Genomic DNA, 19,266 nt, shown 5'->3' on the forward strand with positions numbered 1-19,266 from the left:
TTTTGCTCTGTTTCGGCAACCAAACACAGAACTGTTGCACATTTCTAGGCAACACACTACTGTATGAATACGTGTTTTGTTTTTTTAATTAATGTAAATGCATTCATGCCAACTCTGGACGGCATTAAACAGTTTTATTAAATACAGACTAAATACCACTTCAGATGCAGTTTCTGTGTCACTTCTGCAGTGCAAAGATGGATTTTGTATTTCATTTGACTGATAAACTTGATGTAGTGTCTTATTATTGTAATTTCATGTATTGATTCAATTCAGTAATTACATGCATTTTGTAAGATTAGAATAAAAATACTCCTGGAAATCAATTTAAATGGGCAAATATCACCCCTGATAGATAAAATTAATTTTACATTAAGTTCCTGTATATTACTAAAGTAAGTGTTCAGTGATGGCTGGTTTTACTCTTGCATTAATTAGTTTACTTTCTGTCTGCTGGCTGTCACAGTTTAATAGGGACCCAGATTCAGGCACTGATTCCCCTGTGTGCATCCTTATTCTCTCTGCCTCTGACTTTTCCGGAGGTGCCAGCACAGTCACTGAGAGGATTTATGAGTGAAGGCGTGCCAGGAAAAAAAATCCCAGCCTGCAGCTCACAGACCTTCTGCGAAGACAGTCGTCCAGCACAGCAGCCGGCATTCAGCACAACCTTTTAGCTTTTCTCATCACTCATGTTTTATTAGGCTTTGTACTTTTTATTCAAAGCTACCTGAATATGAAAGAGTCCACTTCATACATTAAAGTATGTTACACCACTTAATATCATTTTTTAATAGTCAAATCAGGCAGAAAAGTTCAAAAGTATAGTTTTGCCAAATGGCAGTGTCATTTTCCTTGACTGTCACACTATTTTAGAACTAAAAGAAAACAAACTGCATTATATAAATTAGAAGGTCAGTCTTTTAAAAAAACAATAATTGCATTTCAAGGGGTGTCCCCCAGTAAAAATCGCATTCCGGGGGGTAAAATACACATGTTTGGTGGGGTTCCCCTGGTAAAATTCACATTTTAGGGGCTAAATATCATGTTACTGGGGTCACATGATAAACAACCCATGGCAACAGTGTTAAAGTAGCCCAATTCCGTGGGAAAACCCACAAACCTGGCAACACTGCGTGAGAGACGCATGCACACGTTTTGCTGGAGACAAAAAGTGTAGTTGAAGAAGGTCTATATACAAGCAGTATAGTTTATTAAGAAAGTAAAGCAAAAACAAAAAATAAAACCAAATCATCAATACTAGAAACAAGGGAAAGCACACACAAGACAGTCCATCCAAATGCAGGAATACAAGTTCGTAACAAGACAAGACCATTTGTTAAAAACTAATGAAGAGATAAAGTTATACTGTAAATACACAAGCAAATGAGATACATTATCACGTTAGGCTAAACCAAAAGTTTTCTCAAAAGAATTGCAACAAACAAGAACCATGGAAACAAGAACACAACAAAATACAAACAAAAGTCCAGATAAAAACAAAACAAGTGCACAAGCAGAGGAAGAATAGAGTCATATACACATTTTATACATTTCTTATGCATATTTGATAAGTTTAAGATTCATAGATATTTAAATTATCATGCAGTAAACAGAAAATATTAATGTTTCTATATGGCAACTCTGGCAGCATCAAATGTATGTCTGTCTGTATGTATTAATTAATTTATTTTTGTTAAATCAAAATGCAGACAGTAACTGTAGCCAAGAAGAAGAGTGCTCATTTGACTGTAACCCAGAGGATGACAAAATAAAATAAAATAATAAAATAAAAATTATAATGATTAACTCAATTAAGTTTATATGAGTTTGATGGTTAGTTAATTTTAACTAAATTAACTAAATTGAATAGTTAACTTCTGTCATTATTGACATGCTCATGTTCTTTCAAACCTGACTGATTTTGTTCAGGGAACTAATGAAGATCTTTTGAAAATCAATCCCAGCAACACTGGACTTTCATTGTATGGACAATTCAGAATATCGAGATATATATTTTTGTGTTCCCCAGAAAAAAGTCAGGGCCCATATTCACAAAACATTTTATCTCACCACTAAGAGTTCTCCTAAATAGAAGTAAAAGTTTCTAGCTAAGATTTATCTCTTAAAACCTATTCAAGTCTTAAGCTAAGAGTAAAGGTCATTGCACAGAGTCCGAAATTTTCACTTGCGTTTTTTCATATTCCCCATCCTTTCGTATCAAAATGCATGCTACGGATGCGAAAACGCAGAAAATCGAACCTGATCCGAATTTTTTTTTTGACGGACGAAAGTTTCGGAGGCAGTGTGCAAATGTGATTGGCACAACATGAGATCGTATTTATTTTTTAACGTATGAAAATTTCATATGAAAATTTCGGACTCAGTGTGCAATGACCTTAGGGGCGGGGTTGACCTCGTTGCTATGGATGATGTCTGATAGTCAAAAGCAAAATCTGATAGGTAGAATTTTTCGCCATCGAATTATGCTACCATCTTTTTTAATGGGAGGTAGCAAAATCTGACAGGGTAGCACAAATCATCAGAACAACAGCCATTTTAGGATGTGGCTTGGTCTTAGTGACTTAGGAGTCCTCTTCACTACTCCTAACGTTTCATAGATTTAAGAGCTAGTTTTAGCGCTAACACGCTTTGTGATAAGATTTTCTCCTAAATAAGCAAGTTATGAGCTACTTTTAGCCTAAATATATTTTGTGAATACGGGCCCAGGTCAGGAATGACATAAGGGTGAGTAAACTACCTCTGCCAAGCATGCATCACAAAATAACTTCACATTAAGTACAATCTTGTAATTTGCATGCACCACTCCTCTAAAGACATTAAAAAGAAAAAGTATAAAAAGTGAAAGAAAAAAATATTGCAAAAATATTTGAGGAATACTCATAGAACAAACATGGAGGGTATGATATCTGCTTGGATTTAATAAAAACAGTACAATGAAGCCAGATCAGAGAAGACGACAACACATTTACCAATGCAGGAGATGATATGAATGAGTCTTTTTTATTGTCTGTGTGTTTGTGGGATGGAGGGAGGTTTGAACAGACCCTAGACTGTGTGTTGTGTGACTGTGTTCGGTGACCAGGCAACCAATAACAGTGTCACCACAACTAATCTCAGTAACTGAATTAGCTTTGACTCTCACAGACTAGAGATGAACAGCAGCAATGAAGGGATTTAAAACCCAATTATGAGACGAGTGCAGAACGAGAGGGGATCAGACCACAGCTTTAACAGCGAGCATTACAGGGATTACCAAATACTTCCACTGCGAGCAAGGCCGAGAGACACCGTCTCCCCAGCCTGTTCAAATGTCAGCTAAATATTATTCCAGTGTGTCAGTCCTGGAGGAGGTGACTTGAGCTGACTCAGCAAAATCCATACCTGGACCCTGGACCACAAAACCAGTCATAAATAGCATGGGTATATTTGTAACAATAGCCAACAATACTTTGTATGGGTCAAAATTATTGATTTTTCTTCTATGCCAGAAGTGATTAGGATATTAAGTAAAGATCATGTTCCATGAAGATATTTTGTAAATTTCCTACCATAAATATATTAAAACTTAATTGTTGATTAGTAATATGCATTGCTAAGAACTTCATTTGGACGACTTTAAAGGTGATTTTCTCAATATTTAGATTTGTTTGATTTTCAAATAGTTGTATCTCAGCCAAAGATTGTCCTATCCTAACCATACATCAATAGAAAGCTCATTTATTGAGCTTTCAGATGTATCTCAATTTCCCCTTAGGACTGGTTTTGTGGTCACATATATGTAGAGCAGTACAGTAGATACTTCATCCAAATATGACAATTCTGTCATCATTATTTTCTCACCCTTAGTGGGAGACAAAGTATACGATTCAAAGTACTTGAGTAAAAGTACAGATATCCTAGTAACATATTATTTCAGGAAAATTACTCATTTTCATTATTTTTATTTATTGATTTTTTCAAAATAAATAGTAGTGTTCAACGTACTGGGGGGGGGGGGGGGGTTGTTGGGATGAAAGAATGGATGAAACGCATTTTTTCCGGGTTTCACTGCATCTTGAATCGTGCTCACTGAAAGCGCTCAAGAAACAGTATCTCTTACGTGGCTCGGTACACTTTCAACTCGTTTTTTTTTTTTTTTTTAATAAGAGCAAGAGACTCTACGACATTCACGTTACATGATTTTTTTACGTAGAGAGCGTGACAGCGCACCACATTAAAAGAAATGACCATTCGTGTTTTGTTTCATAACCACTGGCTAAATTAAAAAACGAAACTAAAATTAAAACATCTAGCAAGGGGGCCCCCTGGTGTTTCGGGGGCCCTACACAGCTTGCGTATTCTGTGTATAGGGAGGTTTGGCTCTCGTACCAAGAAAAAGGTATACAGAATCTGTCACTGGGGTAGTACTTTTCAAAAGGTACACCTTTAAGCTCGTTTCCACCGCAGGAACTTTCCCCAGGAACTAGGCACCTTGGGCCAGTACTCAGCGTGTTTCCATCGTGGGAAACAGGATCTAAATAAAGTTCCAGGTAAAAATTTGTCCCTCAGAAAGTCCCTGCTCGTGAGGTAGTACTTTTGCAAAGTTCTGGAACTTTTGGGGGTGGGACTTGGGCGCTGAACATGCTGATTGGTTGAGTTCGCCCAGCATTGTATTTCAACCACCATATTCGCATAATTTTCAATATATTACTGTTTTTGTGTCATGAAATGTAGTTTTAAGGGTATTTCAGGAGAGAATATAGTTGTTTAAAACTCAAATCTGTGGTTTATTTATAAAGACAGTGTATATTTGAAAATGTGCTTCGCCGATTTCGGAGACGTGAGCTCCAGGCAATAACCGGGTGCTCAGTGCTCATGTTTCCCGACAAGAGCAGCTTCAACTCGGCTAGTCCTTCTGACATTTGCCGCTGGCTCTGATGTCTCTGTTGTGGTTAAACATGGATATAATTAATTTGGGGTAAATCTAACGGGCAGTCTTTGGTCTCGTGAATCTATTGTTTGTTTTAGGTCATATTGTTTTGGCTATGATGTTTGATATAATATTTTGTTACGTTGTAAAGTATGTATGTTCCCTGAACTACATTTCTATTAATAGCCTATGTTTAAATGAAAACGAAAAGAGGGAGTGGTGTTTGCTATATTTCATTTTATTGTAAATACTGTGAGGAAAATTGCAGTAGCCAAAGTGAGCTGACTGACGTTATCAAGTATGTTGCTGTTCCATTTGCAGAATTACCAGACTTGCGTCATCCCGTCCCTGGGAGTTCTCACTCCGAAATTTGCTAATTGGGATTGAGAAACGGCCCTGGACGGGGAGGAGCAGTCGCACGCAGTCCTACATCACCAGACTATTTGCCTAATTTTCACGGTACCAGGCCACGATGGAAACGCAGACAGCAACAGGTCTGGGGAAAAAAAAAGTTCCTGGGACAAATTGTTCCAGGTAATTTCAGTGGAAAAGCAGCTTTTGTATTGCATTTACCCCTAAGGGGTGCATTTTAGTATCTTAAAGCTACATATTAATACCTAAAGTATACATATTGGTACCTAAATGCTATTAGTTTGAAAGGGTCCCAGTGACAGGTTTTGCTCAGTTGTACATTATTAGGAATTATTATGGATTATCAACCAAAATTAGTGAATAATGTTAATGGACAGAAACATGGATTTGTAGCAGAAATTGTATTATCATATCAAAACATTAAACTTCGGTATACTTAAATATACATCTTAAATTGCATAATTTCTGGGTTTAGTGGGTACTTCTTTTAAATAAGTAATAACATTGTGACAGTTAAAATCCTATGATTTGTATAGTATGAATGTGTAGTGTGAATTTAATCGAGACGTACTATATTTGCCATGTTGTCATTGTCACATGACCTATCAGCATCAGTTGTGGCACTTCACTGCCATTTAACAAATCCTCTCCTGTGGCCTCGGGGGATAGAAATGTGTATGCTGTATGCACACTTCAGAATCACAGTGGAAGTAGTAGGGCATCCGAGTATTTTTCGTCTGCTGTTTTATGAAAACAGTGAATTCTAACATACTACTCTTTACACATACTGTATTTTTTTTTTTTTAACTAACTATAGGGAATCTTTAGTCGGCAGCCCTGTCACTCTCAATGTAAGTCTACAAGTTTTTTTTGAAAAATGTCATTGTTGACTTGCATTGTAAAGAACGAAAGGAAGAAACATTTATAATGTACTGAGAAAATGGGTGAGACGTGAGTGAAGATTTGGGAAAAGAAACAGAATATTCCATGTCCAGGGAAATAACCTATGGAATACTGTTAATTTTGTGGAAAATGGGGTTGCCAGATCACAAACCAGAATACAAAGCAGACATATGGCACAAATGTTTGGGCTGACATAAATCTCTCTTTCGGCACAAATTGCTAACCTGTTATTTCTTTTGTAAACAATGTTTTGTAGTAAATTTGTGTTGTAATATTCACCTAAAACAGCATGTGTTATACTACTGTATGACCAGCTCAACCCTACTGTAAGCTACATTACATAAAAACTAATAAATAAATATATAGCAGCCATGTTAGCGATCTGTCAGAGTTTGTTCCTGCAACCAACCGACTAATTTAAATTTGGTCAACTAAGCCTCTTCTCGTTGACGTTTAGTTGACAATTAGGCGGCAGCTCTAGAGGGTGGAACACAAGCTATATCACAGAGACTTATTCTTTTAGACAACAGAGTCTTTTTGCTGTCTTTGTTGTTGTTTTAGTGGCCTTTACTGTCAAATTAATAAAATACTGTGCTCATGAGGGGTTTTTTTCTTTCTGCACTAAAGAGCCTTTGCTAATGTGGTGTTTCAAGCCTGAGGTTGTTTCATCAAGCCGTTTTCTAAATGTAGTTGGCATATAGCACAGTGCTTTGACTGAGGGCATAATTGTAACGCTCTCTACTGCACTGACATGAGTTAGCAAGACTTCAGCCCTGCTTACTTAAAGGACTAATTCACCCCAAAATGTATTTTTTAGGGAATAATTCTTTTCAATAGGGGTATGCAACACAAAATTTAAAAAATTAAGGGAATTTACTGCAGCATGATAATGACTGACTTTAATGAACGAGGAAACAAGTGGAAACTAGATAAGATAAAAACAGAACAATATTAATAGAATTTCAAGATTAGCAAAAGGCTAATTCCACAGCGAGATAAGTGAAAAGAGCTTGACAGAAGCATTTCTCAGAGGGTTACGAACACGGTTAGGTAGATTGGCAGTCTGTCATGTGTATTACACATAGGGAGGTATAAATGGCGGGCCTCTGATGTGTAATACCCTTTAAAACAAGACGCCAGACATTTTCTGACAACCCTCAGAGGCCCAGCAGCATCTTCAATTCATGCCGTCCCACAGGAACATAACGAGCATTTTTCTATTTAGCTTGTGCTTTAGCTTTATGAAATTCTTTAGGTTGAAACATGCACAGTGTATATATACATATATATATATTAGAGATGCACTGATACTGAATTTCTCTGCCAATACCGATTATTCAGAATGATATCAGCCGATACCGATGCCAATACCGATAGTTATGTGGTAGTTACAAATTTGACGTGGTCTCATTAATGGTCTGCGCAGCTCCAAAACGTATGCTCTGCTCCATGCAATAAAGTGCACGCTGTAGAGCCGTGCAGTGCGGCAGGAGTAAGATTTCTGATCATGTGAAGCGAGTGAGGGAGGCGCTTTCAATGAGTGCTCTTTGGGAGCAGAGCCTGGTTTATGCTTACCGCGTCAGCACGAGCTGAAAAAAATGACACGAATACTGAGGAAACGATGGAGGTGGGATGGAGGATTTGGTTTTCAAGTGAAAGTAAAATAAAAGACTGCTTCTTAAACCAGAGAAGGTGAACATGTTGGTTTTGTCTTTGCTGTTTATCTCACGTTACGCTATGGAGGCTTTCTTTAAATGTTCTTTATTTATTTGATTCCTCAGTGTTTGCTAAACACTCTGGTGTAGCCTATGCCATGCCTCGTCTTATTAGTTTATGTTAATTACATTATATAAGTTAGTTTGTAGCGTACTGTTTTATTATTGTTGTACTTTTTAGGCTTGCTGTGATAGACGGTGTTAGCAGTTATACCGCATTAAGCTGCAACACTGGTCACTTGCCCACCGCGGCACCGCCCCTCTGTCGTTTTGATTTTTTTATAGTAATAAAATTAATTTAGTTCAGTTAGAGGACACCACAATTAAAACTGAACGTGGCTGCTCAATGCATGTGTATATGTGTGTATATATATGTATACACATGTATATATACACACACATATATATATATATACACACACACACATATATGTACACACACATATATATATATATATATATATATATATATGTATACACACATACACACATATATATATATACACACACACACACACATACATTATATATATATATATATATATATATATATACACACACATATATATATATATATATATATATATACACACATACATATACATATTGTGGCGGGAGGGGCCAACGACAGACACAGTGGGCGTGGCGTCAAGCCTCGGAGAGGTTTTTATTAAACAATATATCAAAATAAAGTGTCCAAAGGGGGAAAAGTGTCCAAAATAAACGGGGATCTGGTGTCCTCGTCGTGCTGCGGGGCTGTGCAGGAGGGCAGTGTTCAGGAGGGAAGGGTCCAGGGAAGGGGCGGAGTCCGGTGGCCGCACGCGCTCCCCTCTCGGGGCCGGGAGCGAGTGGCGGCGGCGTCTCTGGCGCGGCTTCGTCCATCTTCGGGATCCCGGCACTTCTGGGGGACTCGGCGGCTCGGCATCCTAGCCCGTCAGCCGCCTAACGGGTGCGGCAGTCCTCCTCGACGCTCCCTTCCTGGACCCACGAGGACACCAGCGTGCATGCACGGGAAGAGACCGGTCTCACGAGGAGAGGCGCGTTCGGCATTTAACGGCGGCGGTGATGAGGCTCTATTCACGTCAGGTGCGCCTCATCACACGCCGCCAGCCCTGGCTGTTTCAGCGCCCCTCCTCTCTCACACACCCACTCCTGTCGGGAGCCTGGTGAAGGGCGGCGAATATGGGACGGGGTGGTGATGATGGACAGGGGGGAGGCAGCCGACTCGTCACAATATATATATACACAGTGTATACATACATACATATATACATATACATACACACATACATATACTGTATACATATATACATACAGTGGTGTGAAAAATAGTTGTCCCCCTTTTTTTGCATGTTTTTCACACTTTAATGTTTCAGACCATCAAACAAATTTAAATATGAATCAAAGATAACACAAGTAAACACAACATGCAGTTTTTGAATGAAGTTTTTTATTGTGAAGGGAAAACAAAATCCAAACCCACATGGCCCTGTGTGAAAAAGTGCTTGCCCCCTGAACCTAATAACTGCTTGGGCCACCCTTAGCAGCAACAACAGCAATCAAGCGTTTGCGATAACTTGCAATGAGTCTGTTACAGCGCTGTGGATGAATTGTGGCCCACTCATCTTGGCAGAATTGTTGTAATTCAGCCACATTGGAGGGTTTTCGAGCATGAACCGCCTTTTTAAGATCATGCCACAGCATCTCAATAGGATTCAGGTCAGGACTTTGATTAGGCCACTCCAAAGTCTTCATTTTGTTTTTCAAACAATTTTTCACACAGGGCCATGTGGGTTTGGATTTTGTTTTCCCTTCATAATATATATATATACACATACACACATTTAGATATTTTTTTCCCGTTATGAATTATGAGACCGCTTGGTACATTGATCCGTTGGGTCAGATTGCTTTCTCACCACGAGTGAACCGCTCCAAATTACGTTTTCAATCGAGCCAAGACCACCTGTTCTAGAAGGTCTTGGTACGCTTGTTTGGTCTGCTTTTGGTGCGCACCCTAGTGCGGTTACTGCATTCACACCTCCCCAAATGAACCGCACCAAGAGGGATTACCTGAAAAATTAATATATAGCTTTGATATAGCATAGTATATTTTTTTTATTTATCTATTTGACAATTTCAAAAATCTTTGATTCTGAGATTGATTTGTTCACAAAACTGGTATTGTAACGTAAGGACCGTGACAACGCAGGTGTGGATCCAAATGCAGCTTTAAAACATAGCCAGACAGGCCAGGTCAGTATCAGCAAACAGTGTAATCCAAAGGAGTTGTCCACAAAGCAGCCAAAGGTCAGGGCAGGCAGCAAACAATCATGAAACAAGGAATAGTCCAAGATCAAAACACAAAGGGAAGGGAAGGCAAGGCACGGCAAAGAAACACGGAAGACCAGGAAACATTACAGGCTAACAATCAACAGCGATGTGAAAGTGTGTGTGTGCCATTCTTATAGTGAGATTAATGTGAGGTAATGTAATGAGAGACAGGTGATAGCAATTGATGATGAGTGCAAATGAATCCGGGCAAAGGATTATGGGAAATGGAGTCCTGGGTGAAAGGTAAAAGTCAGGGATGGAGTGCCCACTGGTGGAGCTCATGGAGCTCAGTTGGTGATTGTGACAGGTACTAAGATGTGTTTTTTTTTTTTTTTAAAGAAGTCCATTAGTTCACCAAGGCTGAATTTATTTAAACTGAATTTATTTAAACTTAAATTGAATTTATTTATTTTTACAGTAAACCAGTAAAATTGTGAAATATAATTACAATTTAAATTAACTGTTTTCGTTGAATGTCAGGAACAAAGTCTAGTTTAAATGGCAAAAAAAAAATCATTTCAGTGTTTCAGCTTTCACTGACATTTTGCCTGCATGCCTCTGTTGAGATAATCAGCCTGCTTTTATGTTTTGTGACAGGCTTTCAGGCTTTTATGAATTGACAGTTGTAGTTTTTTTTTCCTCTCCAGTGACTAATTAAGTGCACATTCCCAAAAGGCTTTCCAGCAGGCAACTGGTTAAGAGGATGACAGTGCATTTCAGATCAAATACCTGTTATTTGAGGTCATCATTTTGTTAACACTTAATGCACGTATGTCAATGTAGGCCTGCTACCAGTTTGGCAAATTGACAAAAGATAAAGTCCACATTCGGTGTATTGTATTTAAATTTTCCTAGTTTTCAGTTAGTTGAACAACAAGCAAAGAAGTAACAGCGCAGCTGACATGCTATTTGAGCAGATACAATTAAGACCTTTGACATGTTAAACTTGATAAGGAGGCTGTAAATTAAATTGAAAAAGCTTTATACATATATAAAACAAAATAATTAGCATTGTTGAAACCGCCAACATGTGTATATTGAACACCAACGCAACGAGCTGTTATCACGCATCATAGATTTTTTTGTTAGTCTTTGATAATTGTTTAACTGTGTCTGTAACCATAGCAACCAACTCTATTATTTATTTTCTCTCGGAGATTTCTTTGCAACTGAACAATATTGTTGCACACAATAAAGCCCACAAACTAAAATAATAGATAAAATAAGACTGTGACATTTCTCTAAATCCTCAATATTACAAAATGCTGTGCATTTCCTGTGAATGTTATAACTAAGACACCTGATGTGTGCTTATTTGCCTGTGGTCCACATTCAGTCTCATTCATTATAATATGAGGGGCCAGGCAATCTTACCTGAAGATGAGTTAGACATGTGACCTTAGAGTGGTTCTTAATAGTTACATCTTCACAGATCATTGAGCCACAAGTTGCTTTGATCTTGACTGCCAGAAGTTGACATATCCAACAATATCAACTTGAATTGAGACATTACTAGTTAGGAGACACTCACCTCCTTTTTTTCCTCTGTAGATTTGTACTCCAGACCTGGTGGTATTTCTGGCCTGCTCTAACCAACGTCTGAAGGAGCGTTTGGAGAAGCGTGCGGAGCAGCAGGGTCGCCCAGATGACAACCCTAAAGCTATCGATCGACGCTTGACTAATTTCAAACAGAACGCCATACCCCTGGTCAAATACTTCCAAGAAAAAGGCCTCATCGTCACAGTAAGGAAATTTTTCAGTATATTGCTCACAAGTCAGAGAGATTTCAAATGGAAATGTCAAATGATGATGTTTCTTAAAATTAAGATTTGAATTCTTTATTGCACCAATTGAATTAAAACCAAAGATCATTTCAATCATTTCATCATTAATAAAAATGTCAACACTAAGGGTGCTTTCACACTTGGTTCAATAGCTTGGTCCGAACCAGAGTTCGATTGCTCCCCCCTCCCTCTGCCCCCGCTGGACTGTGTTCATATAATTTATTTGGGTCCGAACCGCAGTTTGTTTGTGTCATCAAGCCAGCAGCTGTTTACCCTGTTGCTTAGTAATGACGGCGCAGGAGAAGGCAGCAAAATGCATAGTTGCTCTCTTTATTTTTATATATTTATATTTTTGAACCATTGGTTTTGTTTCCAAAGCTTCAGTAAATAACGGCACTTACGTCTGTCTTACGAATGTACTGCAAATGCTCTAAAGAATGCTGAAGGCAAACAGAAGTGAGATATACAGCTCTCTACTTGCAGCTTTTCAGGAAAGTGAGGGAAACACACACACAAACACACGTTTTTATCAAATAGTACGTCATTTAAGAGCGTTTCACTTCCGCGATTTGGTACAATTGCATTCCCATCAGCAGCGAACCGTACCAGAGTTCACATGAACCGAACCCCAGACCACCCTTTTTAAGCGGACTAGGGTACGGACTCGAGTTCAGAAGACAGCGTTCACATCATCCAAATGAACCGAACTCTGATGTCAATCGAACCTGGGTGAAAGCACCCTAAAAGATTGAAATCAAAGGAACTGTTTACCAAAACTGAAAATTTTGTCATCATTTTGTCATCCTCACATCATGCCATCCAAAAAAGACATTGGTTCATCTTTGAAACACAAATGAAGATTTTTGTCCCTCCATTGAAAGTACAAAACTTGACTCTTAAAAAGCCTCCTAAAACATTGTAAAAAATTATCCACATGAATTGAGGGGTTCAATCCAAGTCTTCTGAAGAGAGATGGCCACATGATCACTGATCAGTCTTATGGGTTTGGAATGTCATGAGGGTTGAGTAATTGATGACAGAATATGATAGGATAAGATAGGTTAGGTTTAGATTGGATCTGGACATCTAAATCCTTTTTTAACCATTTGTAACTTTTAGCATACCATTTAGCGAATTTGTCAGTGAAGGGTGAACAAAGCAGTAGTAAATAGAGCCATACATTATCACTCCAAAATGGTCACCTTATAAACAAAAAAGTGGCAAAAAAAGTGCATTATATCAGGCTATGGTGTAGGTCAGGGGTCACCAAACTTGGTCCTGGAGGGTCTGTGTCCTGCAGAGTTTAGCTCCAACTTGCCTCAACACATCACCCTGGAAGTTTCAAGTATACATAGTAAGACACTGATTAGCTGCTTCAGGTGTGTTTGATTGGGGTTGGAGCTAAACTCTGCAGGACATCATCCAGGACCGTGTCTGGTGACCCCTGGTGTAGGTAATGGCATGCATCATGTGGATCATATGTATTTATCTTGCATATGTTTAGAAAACGGCATGTATTTTGTGGATAATGTGCTTTTATCTTGAATATTAAGCTGGTATCATTTTGACACATTTGTAATTAAAAGGTAAGTGGATATATAATACACCTACACTCATTTCAAGATTCATTTCTGTAAATCCCAGCAGCATACATTGAGTGTTGGACTGTGCACTGACCAGGTGCACATCCAACACATAGTCCCAACGCTGTCAGTTTCATTAAGACATGCTCTTTATCACTCTGAGTAATTAATACAGACATATAGGGTAATCTGGGACAGGCTGTAAATTAAAAGCAGTTAGATTCAGCATGTCAGGATCCCAGTGGAGCCACTTTTTTAATAAGCAAGGAGAACTCTTTTTAGTTACTAAACAAAGGCAAAGGGGATGTGTTATTAGAAAGAAGTTGAGTCTGGAAATGACAGGAAACATATAAGATTTAGGAGACATATATAGAAATACAAGGAGCAAGGGAAATCAGAAAGTAAAAAGCAATAAATGTCAAATCAAAGTTTCTGATCCAAATGTTCTTTTGGGAAATACTAAGAATGGCACTTCATGCTTTGTTCTTTTCTTCCTTATAATGGCTGCAGGGCAAAGCTCTTGCTAAAAAACAAAAACAAAAAAAAACATGGAAACCAAAATACTCTGACACTAGATGGAATTGTTTTTATCTTTAACAGACATTTAGAAGTTTGCCGTTTTGAAAGGCACATAACTTTTAAGAAATATTGAAAGCAGAATTACTTTCCTTGTGTTTAAAGGGGTAATTCACTTGAAATCTTGTCATCATTTCCTCATCCTCATGTGGTTCCAAACCTATTTGCCTTTTTTTTGTTCTGTAAAATGCAAAAGAAGAAACTTTTCGCACTGCATTTTTCTCTAACTTGGGCCGCCAAGGTCCAAAAATGACAAAAAAGTAGGGCTGGGTTCACAATTTCAGTTGATCAATTTCAGTCGAACTTCATTTTGATGAACATGAACCAATATTGATCCTAAATTCCAAGATCAAACTTTTAGTCTATGGTGTTTTCTGTTGATGCACTAACAAAATGTAATTGTAGTAATCTCAGTTTTCAGATTCAGTCAATTTTATCATCAAATTCAAACAATAAAATTTAAATATTTAAAAAAGTAAATATATGCACTGGATTACATGTCACATGGCTACGGCTACGGCTACGGAAAGCTACGGTTTTTTGAGAGATTTAAATATTTCTATTTCAACAATCAATATAAGTAGAAACATAATTCTCATTAAATGTGGACTTTGTTGTTAATTGTAACCTTCAATAGTAATTTACCAACAGACAGGGCTCCCTGCATAGTTTACAGCATTAGTTGAGAAAGATTTCCTGAAGAAAAATTGACATGTACTGTACCTGATATACAGACATCAAAACAAATCAATACTGAATCGAGATCAGAATGGAATCGAATGTTGTGAATCAAAATCAAATAGATTAGTGAAATATGTGTCAATACACAACCCTACAAAAAGCAAACAGAAGTACCATATGTATTTGACTTTATTTCAAATCTTCTAAAGTCATACGATAACTTTATGTGAGTAACAGACCGCAAACTTCAAAATCAAACCTGTTGGGAGGTATCTAAAGGTTCCATGTTTGAATTAAACACAAGCGTAAATCAGATCTGAGGCTACGTTTATGCAACAACGATGTACTGCAAAATGGAAAAGTCTTCCTTTGCATTTTTTCAAAGCTTTGTATACAGATAGCAACATGATCAAAACTATCCAGTTCACACAGATCCACAGAAAGGACTTAAAATGCTGTATTATGTTTGCCAGGCCAGTAGTTGGCGATATCACTTTGTAAAGAAACTTGTGCATGACAAATGTTTTCACAAATTTGTGTTTTTATAGTTTACATGGAGATAATAACGGTATAATAATGTGCACTTTAATAACGTGCACTTTGAAACCCGTTTTCAAATGTATGCATTTTCAGGCCCCCAAAACACATGAAAAGTTTTCTATTTTTAGTTGAAAATGGTGTCATGTAAACCCTTAGAAAGAAAAAATAAAAGAGGTTTGTCACAAAATGAGGATGAGTAAATGATGACAGAGTTTTCTTTTTTGAGTGAACTATCCCTTTAAGGGTAAAATACCCAGCTGTTGCTAAAGAATATCCAAGCTTATGAGCTTGTGATAAGCTGAATCTCTCTGCCAATGCGTTCTTCAGCACCTCTACTAGCCCACATGTCTGCTGCTCGTGTGCCAGCAGAGACTGGCATGCCACAGCAGCAACTGGAGAAAAATTGATGTTTAATCTTGAAATAGTGAAAAACAAGAGAACAAAGCATCCATATTCATTTAAACAGAGTCGAGGCTCTTCATACTCATGTGAGATATGTCAGTATGAGCAGGTGTTTGAGGATGCAGGTGTGTGATCACACTCACACACTTCTCACCGCTCAGACCGGAGCACTTTCTCATTCACAGCGTGCAGCCTGCATTGATCCGCTTCACTCTAAAATGAAGCGTTTATGCGGGAGATGACACAAACATTACTCTTCAAAATCAAACTGGCCTTGGGACGATAAACATTTTTTTCCTTCACATCAATTGTACATTCACTTCCTGTCAACCACGGGTTGAGTAGATTTAATTAACTGACGGTTGATTGACAGCTCTAGTGTTGTGTGGACTCCCGCTTTGCAAGGCCATTTCAGCTGAGGATAAATAAATAGACAGCTGCACTACCTTCGCTGGTGCGGATGCAGAGAAACTCGTTTACTGTATACCATCAGATTAGTAAAAATGTCAGACAACATGAGCTTAACGAGCACTGACTGGTGCCATTGGATTTATTATCACCTTTTTTAAGCAAGGAGGAATTAAATTTGACAAAAACATGACAGTAAGACAAATTACATATAAGTAAATTACATTTTAAAATATATTAAAATAGAAAGCAGTTGTAATAATTGTAATAATATTTTACAACATTGCTGTTTTTACTGTATTTTTTGAAAGCTACCATATTTTTTAAAAGTTTATTTGCAATATTCCCTCCTCATCACTTAATTAATTTCTAATAATAAGATGTCATACATTTTTGTAAAATATTTGTATTTTTAAAGGTCCAGGACATTCATTTAAAGGAATGTCAGTATTTATTTAAACACTTTTTTTCATTATTAATTAAAGGCATTTTGTCAGTTATTTTATTCCCATCCCAGCCTTTTAAATGACTTTCTTATTCTAAGATACAAAAATAAAAATAAAAATCATAATTTTTTTTTAAAATAAAAAAATACTTTATTCTTAACAGTCCTCATTCAGTTTTCACTGCACCCTTTCTCTGACTCTGAGAATGAAATGGGTAATTCTTTGCTGCTTGGCACTTACAGTATGATTTCCTTCTTGGAGTAATAGTGCCAAATTTTAACTACCAAGTTGCGGGATTGCTGTCGAGTCCAATTTACTGCTTTATCCTTCAAAAACAACCTCTTTTCAAATCAATTTTTGATATAAAACAGCTGTTGCAATTGCTGTTGTATGGCCAGGTATGTGTTAATAATGTTTCAGGACTTCATATCAATATTTTGCTTAGTTTCTATTACTGGTCTTATTTCATTGGAGAGTTCAGAACATTCATGGCACATTTTAAGATCATTATCAAAATTTAAATCCTCATGATGAGAGTCTTTTAAATATTTATAGTTTTAAAAAATTAAGGCTTACCTAAAAACATGATATGTGATAATCTTTGATTTACTCTAAGCGGAGTAACTTTATTGTACCTTTTAATTAGCATATACATTTCATAATACTGTAGGTGGAGGCTGTCATGGGGTACTTTTTTAATAAAATGTGTTGATCTGGTATAAAGTGAAGAGGATTGTATTAAATCTGCTGGCATTTCAGATGGCTGGATGTGATTCAGACACAGCTCAGGTGAGATGATTTAATTAATCTCTCCCATCTGCGGCACCACAAGCATACTCCAGTAATCAGGTGGAATAAGCTGCACGCCATTTCTTATTAATGTGAATTCATTTCCTCATCATCTAAGGAAAGCCTAACAGTTAATATTCTAGCAGTTTGGTTTGTTTGGCTTTTTTATTAAACCCCCATGAGGCTTTAGATTTTTTTCTTCATATTCAAACCCAAGTTTTGAATATGAATGGCCACTGACACTTTGCCATTATTACACCATTATGGGGCTTCACTGATGTTCATTCATAAGCTTTTATTCTGACATATTTCTACAAGCAACATATAAACCGCAAATATAAAATATGGCTCCTTTACTCATTCTCTCTGTCACGGCTTCACTGCACTTGCCATTTACATTTTTCATGTTTCAATCACAAAGATGTACGTTTGCAGTGGCATTGTTTGTGATGTATAGCCGTTTTTATTTTTTAAAAGATGAGGAATGGTGTTCTCATCAGTTTATGCATGAGTGAAAATGAGGATGTGTTGATTTCTACTGCGCTGAATGGGTTTAATTTCCTCCTACAGCCAAAAGCCAATCAGAGAGCAGAGAGAATGCCATTCCATCCTAGAAGAATATTTAATTACTCAGAGGATGCTCTTTCATGAAAAGTCTGTCATCATTTACTCTGCCTCATATCATTCTAGACCTTTCTTTTTCCTGTGCAGCAAAAAAGAAGGTATTTTGAAAAATGTTTCGACTGTTTGAAACACAACACCGGCCCCATAGACTTGCACTATGTGGAGAAAAAAAAATCACTTTTCAAGATATATTTTGTGTTCCTACAGTTCCTACATGGCCAGCAGCCATATCACCCTGTAGCCCGAGACTGGTCACCCACTGAAGCTAATCAGGGTTGAGCCTGGTCAATACCTGGATGGGAGACCTCCTGGGAAAACTAGGTTGCTGCTGGAAGAGATGTTAGTGAGGCCAGCAGGGGGTGCTCACCCTGTGGTCTGTGAGGGTCCTAAGTGTATAGTGATGGGGGCACTACTGTCAAAAGAAAAGCACGTGGATGCTGCAACATTGGTGGTGGTTGAGGAGATTCCCCTCTTCCATGTTAGTCATGAAAATGTACTCTCTGTACAAGACAAGAATGTCTCCGATTAAGCGATTGAAGTGTTTAGTTGTTTAATGTAATATTGAATATAGGAGGCGTCATTTACTCCCAACATCTGAGCCGCTGAAGACGCAGAGGATTAACGGTACTTTTGCTTTGAAGGGAATGCACCGATTGGCCTAAATGCGTCTATGTTCGCACAAATCATTCGTGATCCAGCTTTATCTACAGAAGAAGTGAGAATAAGGATTTTTATGAATCTTTGCAAATCGCCTTTCCTAATATACTAGTTAGCCAGTTTCACGGCTAAAGTAAACAGTACTGCTCGCCACCCCACAGAAGAGAAGGGCGGGGTGAGCAGAGCTCATTTGCATTTAAAGCAACATGGACTATAATGGCTTGATGAAAGCAGAGCTGATTTTGACAGGGTGAAGAAGTAGTTTTTTACACTACCATTGAGAAATTTTAACCAAAGTATGTTATAGACTTTTCATTAAGACCCTAAAGAATCATATCATCTTGTGTAAAATGGGCATCCGATGACCCCTTTAAATCACATTTTCAGCTTTCGGTCCCACTTTATATTAGGTGGCCTTAACTACTATGTACTTACATATAAATTAATCATTTGGTACGATGCACTTATTGTGTACATACATGTTCTTACATTGTACTTATATTTTTAAAAATGCCTATATGT

The 19,266-nt window shown here is 37.6% G+C and overlaps 1 protein-coding gene across 1 annotated transcript in view; it reads left to right on the forward strand.

The window, feature by feature from the left end:
- The window catches only part of LOC306845536 (adenylate kinase isoenzyme 5-like), a 93,860-nt gene that overhangs the window by 29,003 nt on the left and 45,591 nt on the right, over window positions 1-19,266 (forward strand). The window contains exon 6 of the mRNA XM_079378406.1: window positions 11,806-11,997. Coding sequence (XP_079234532.1) covers window positions 11,806-11,997 — 192 coding nt within the window. The remainder of the gene's footprint in view (window positions 1-11,805; window positions 11,998-19,266) is intronic.

Source organism: Barbus barbus (assembly GCF_936440315.1).
Source record: "Barbus barbus genome assembly, chromosome: 26".
NCBI lineage: Eukaryota > Metazoa > Chordata > Actinopteri > Cypriniformes > Cyprinidae > Barbus > Barbus barbus.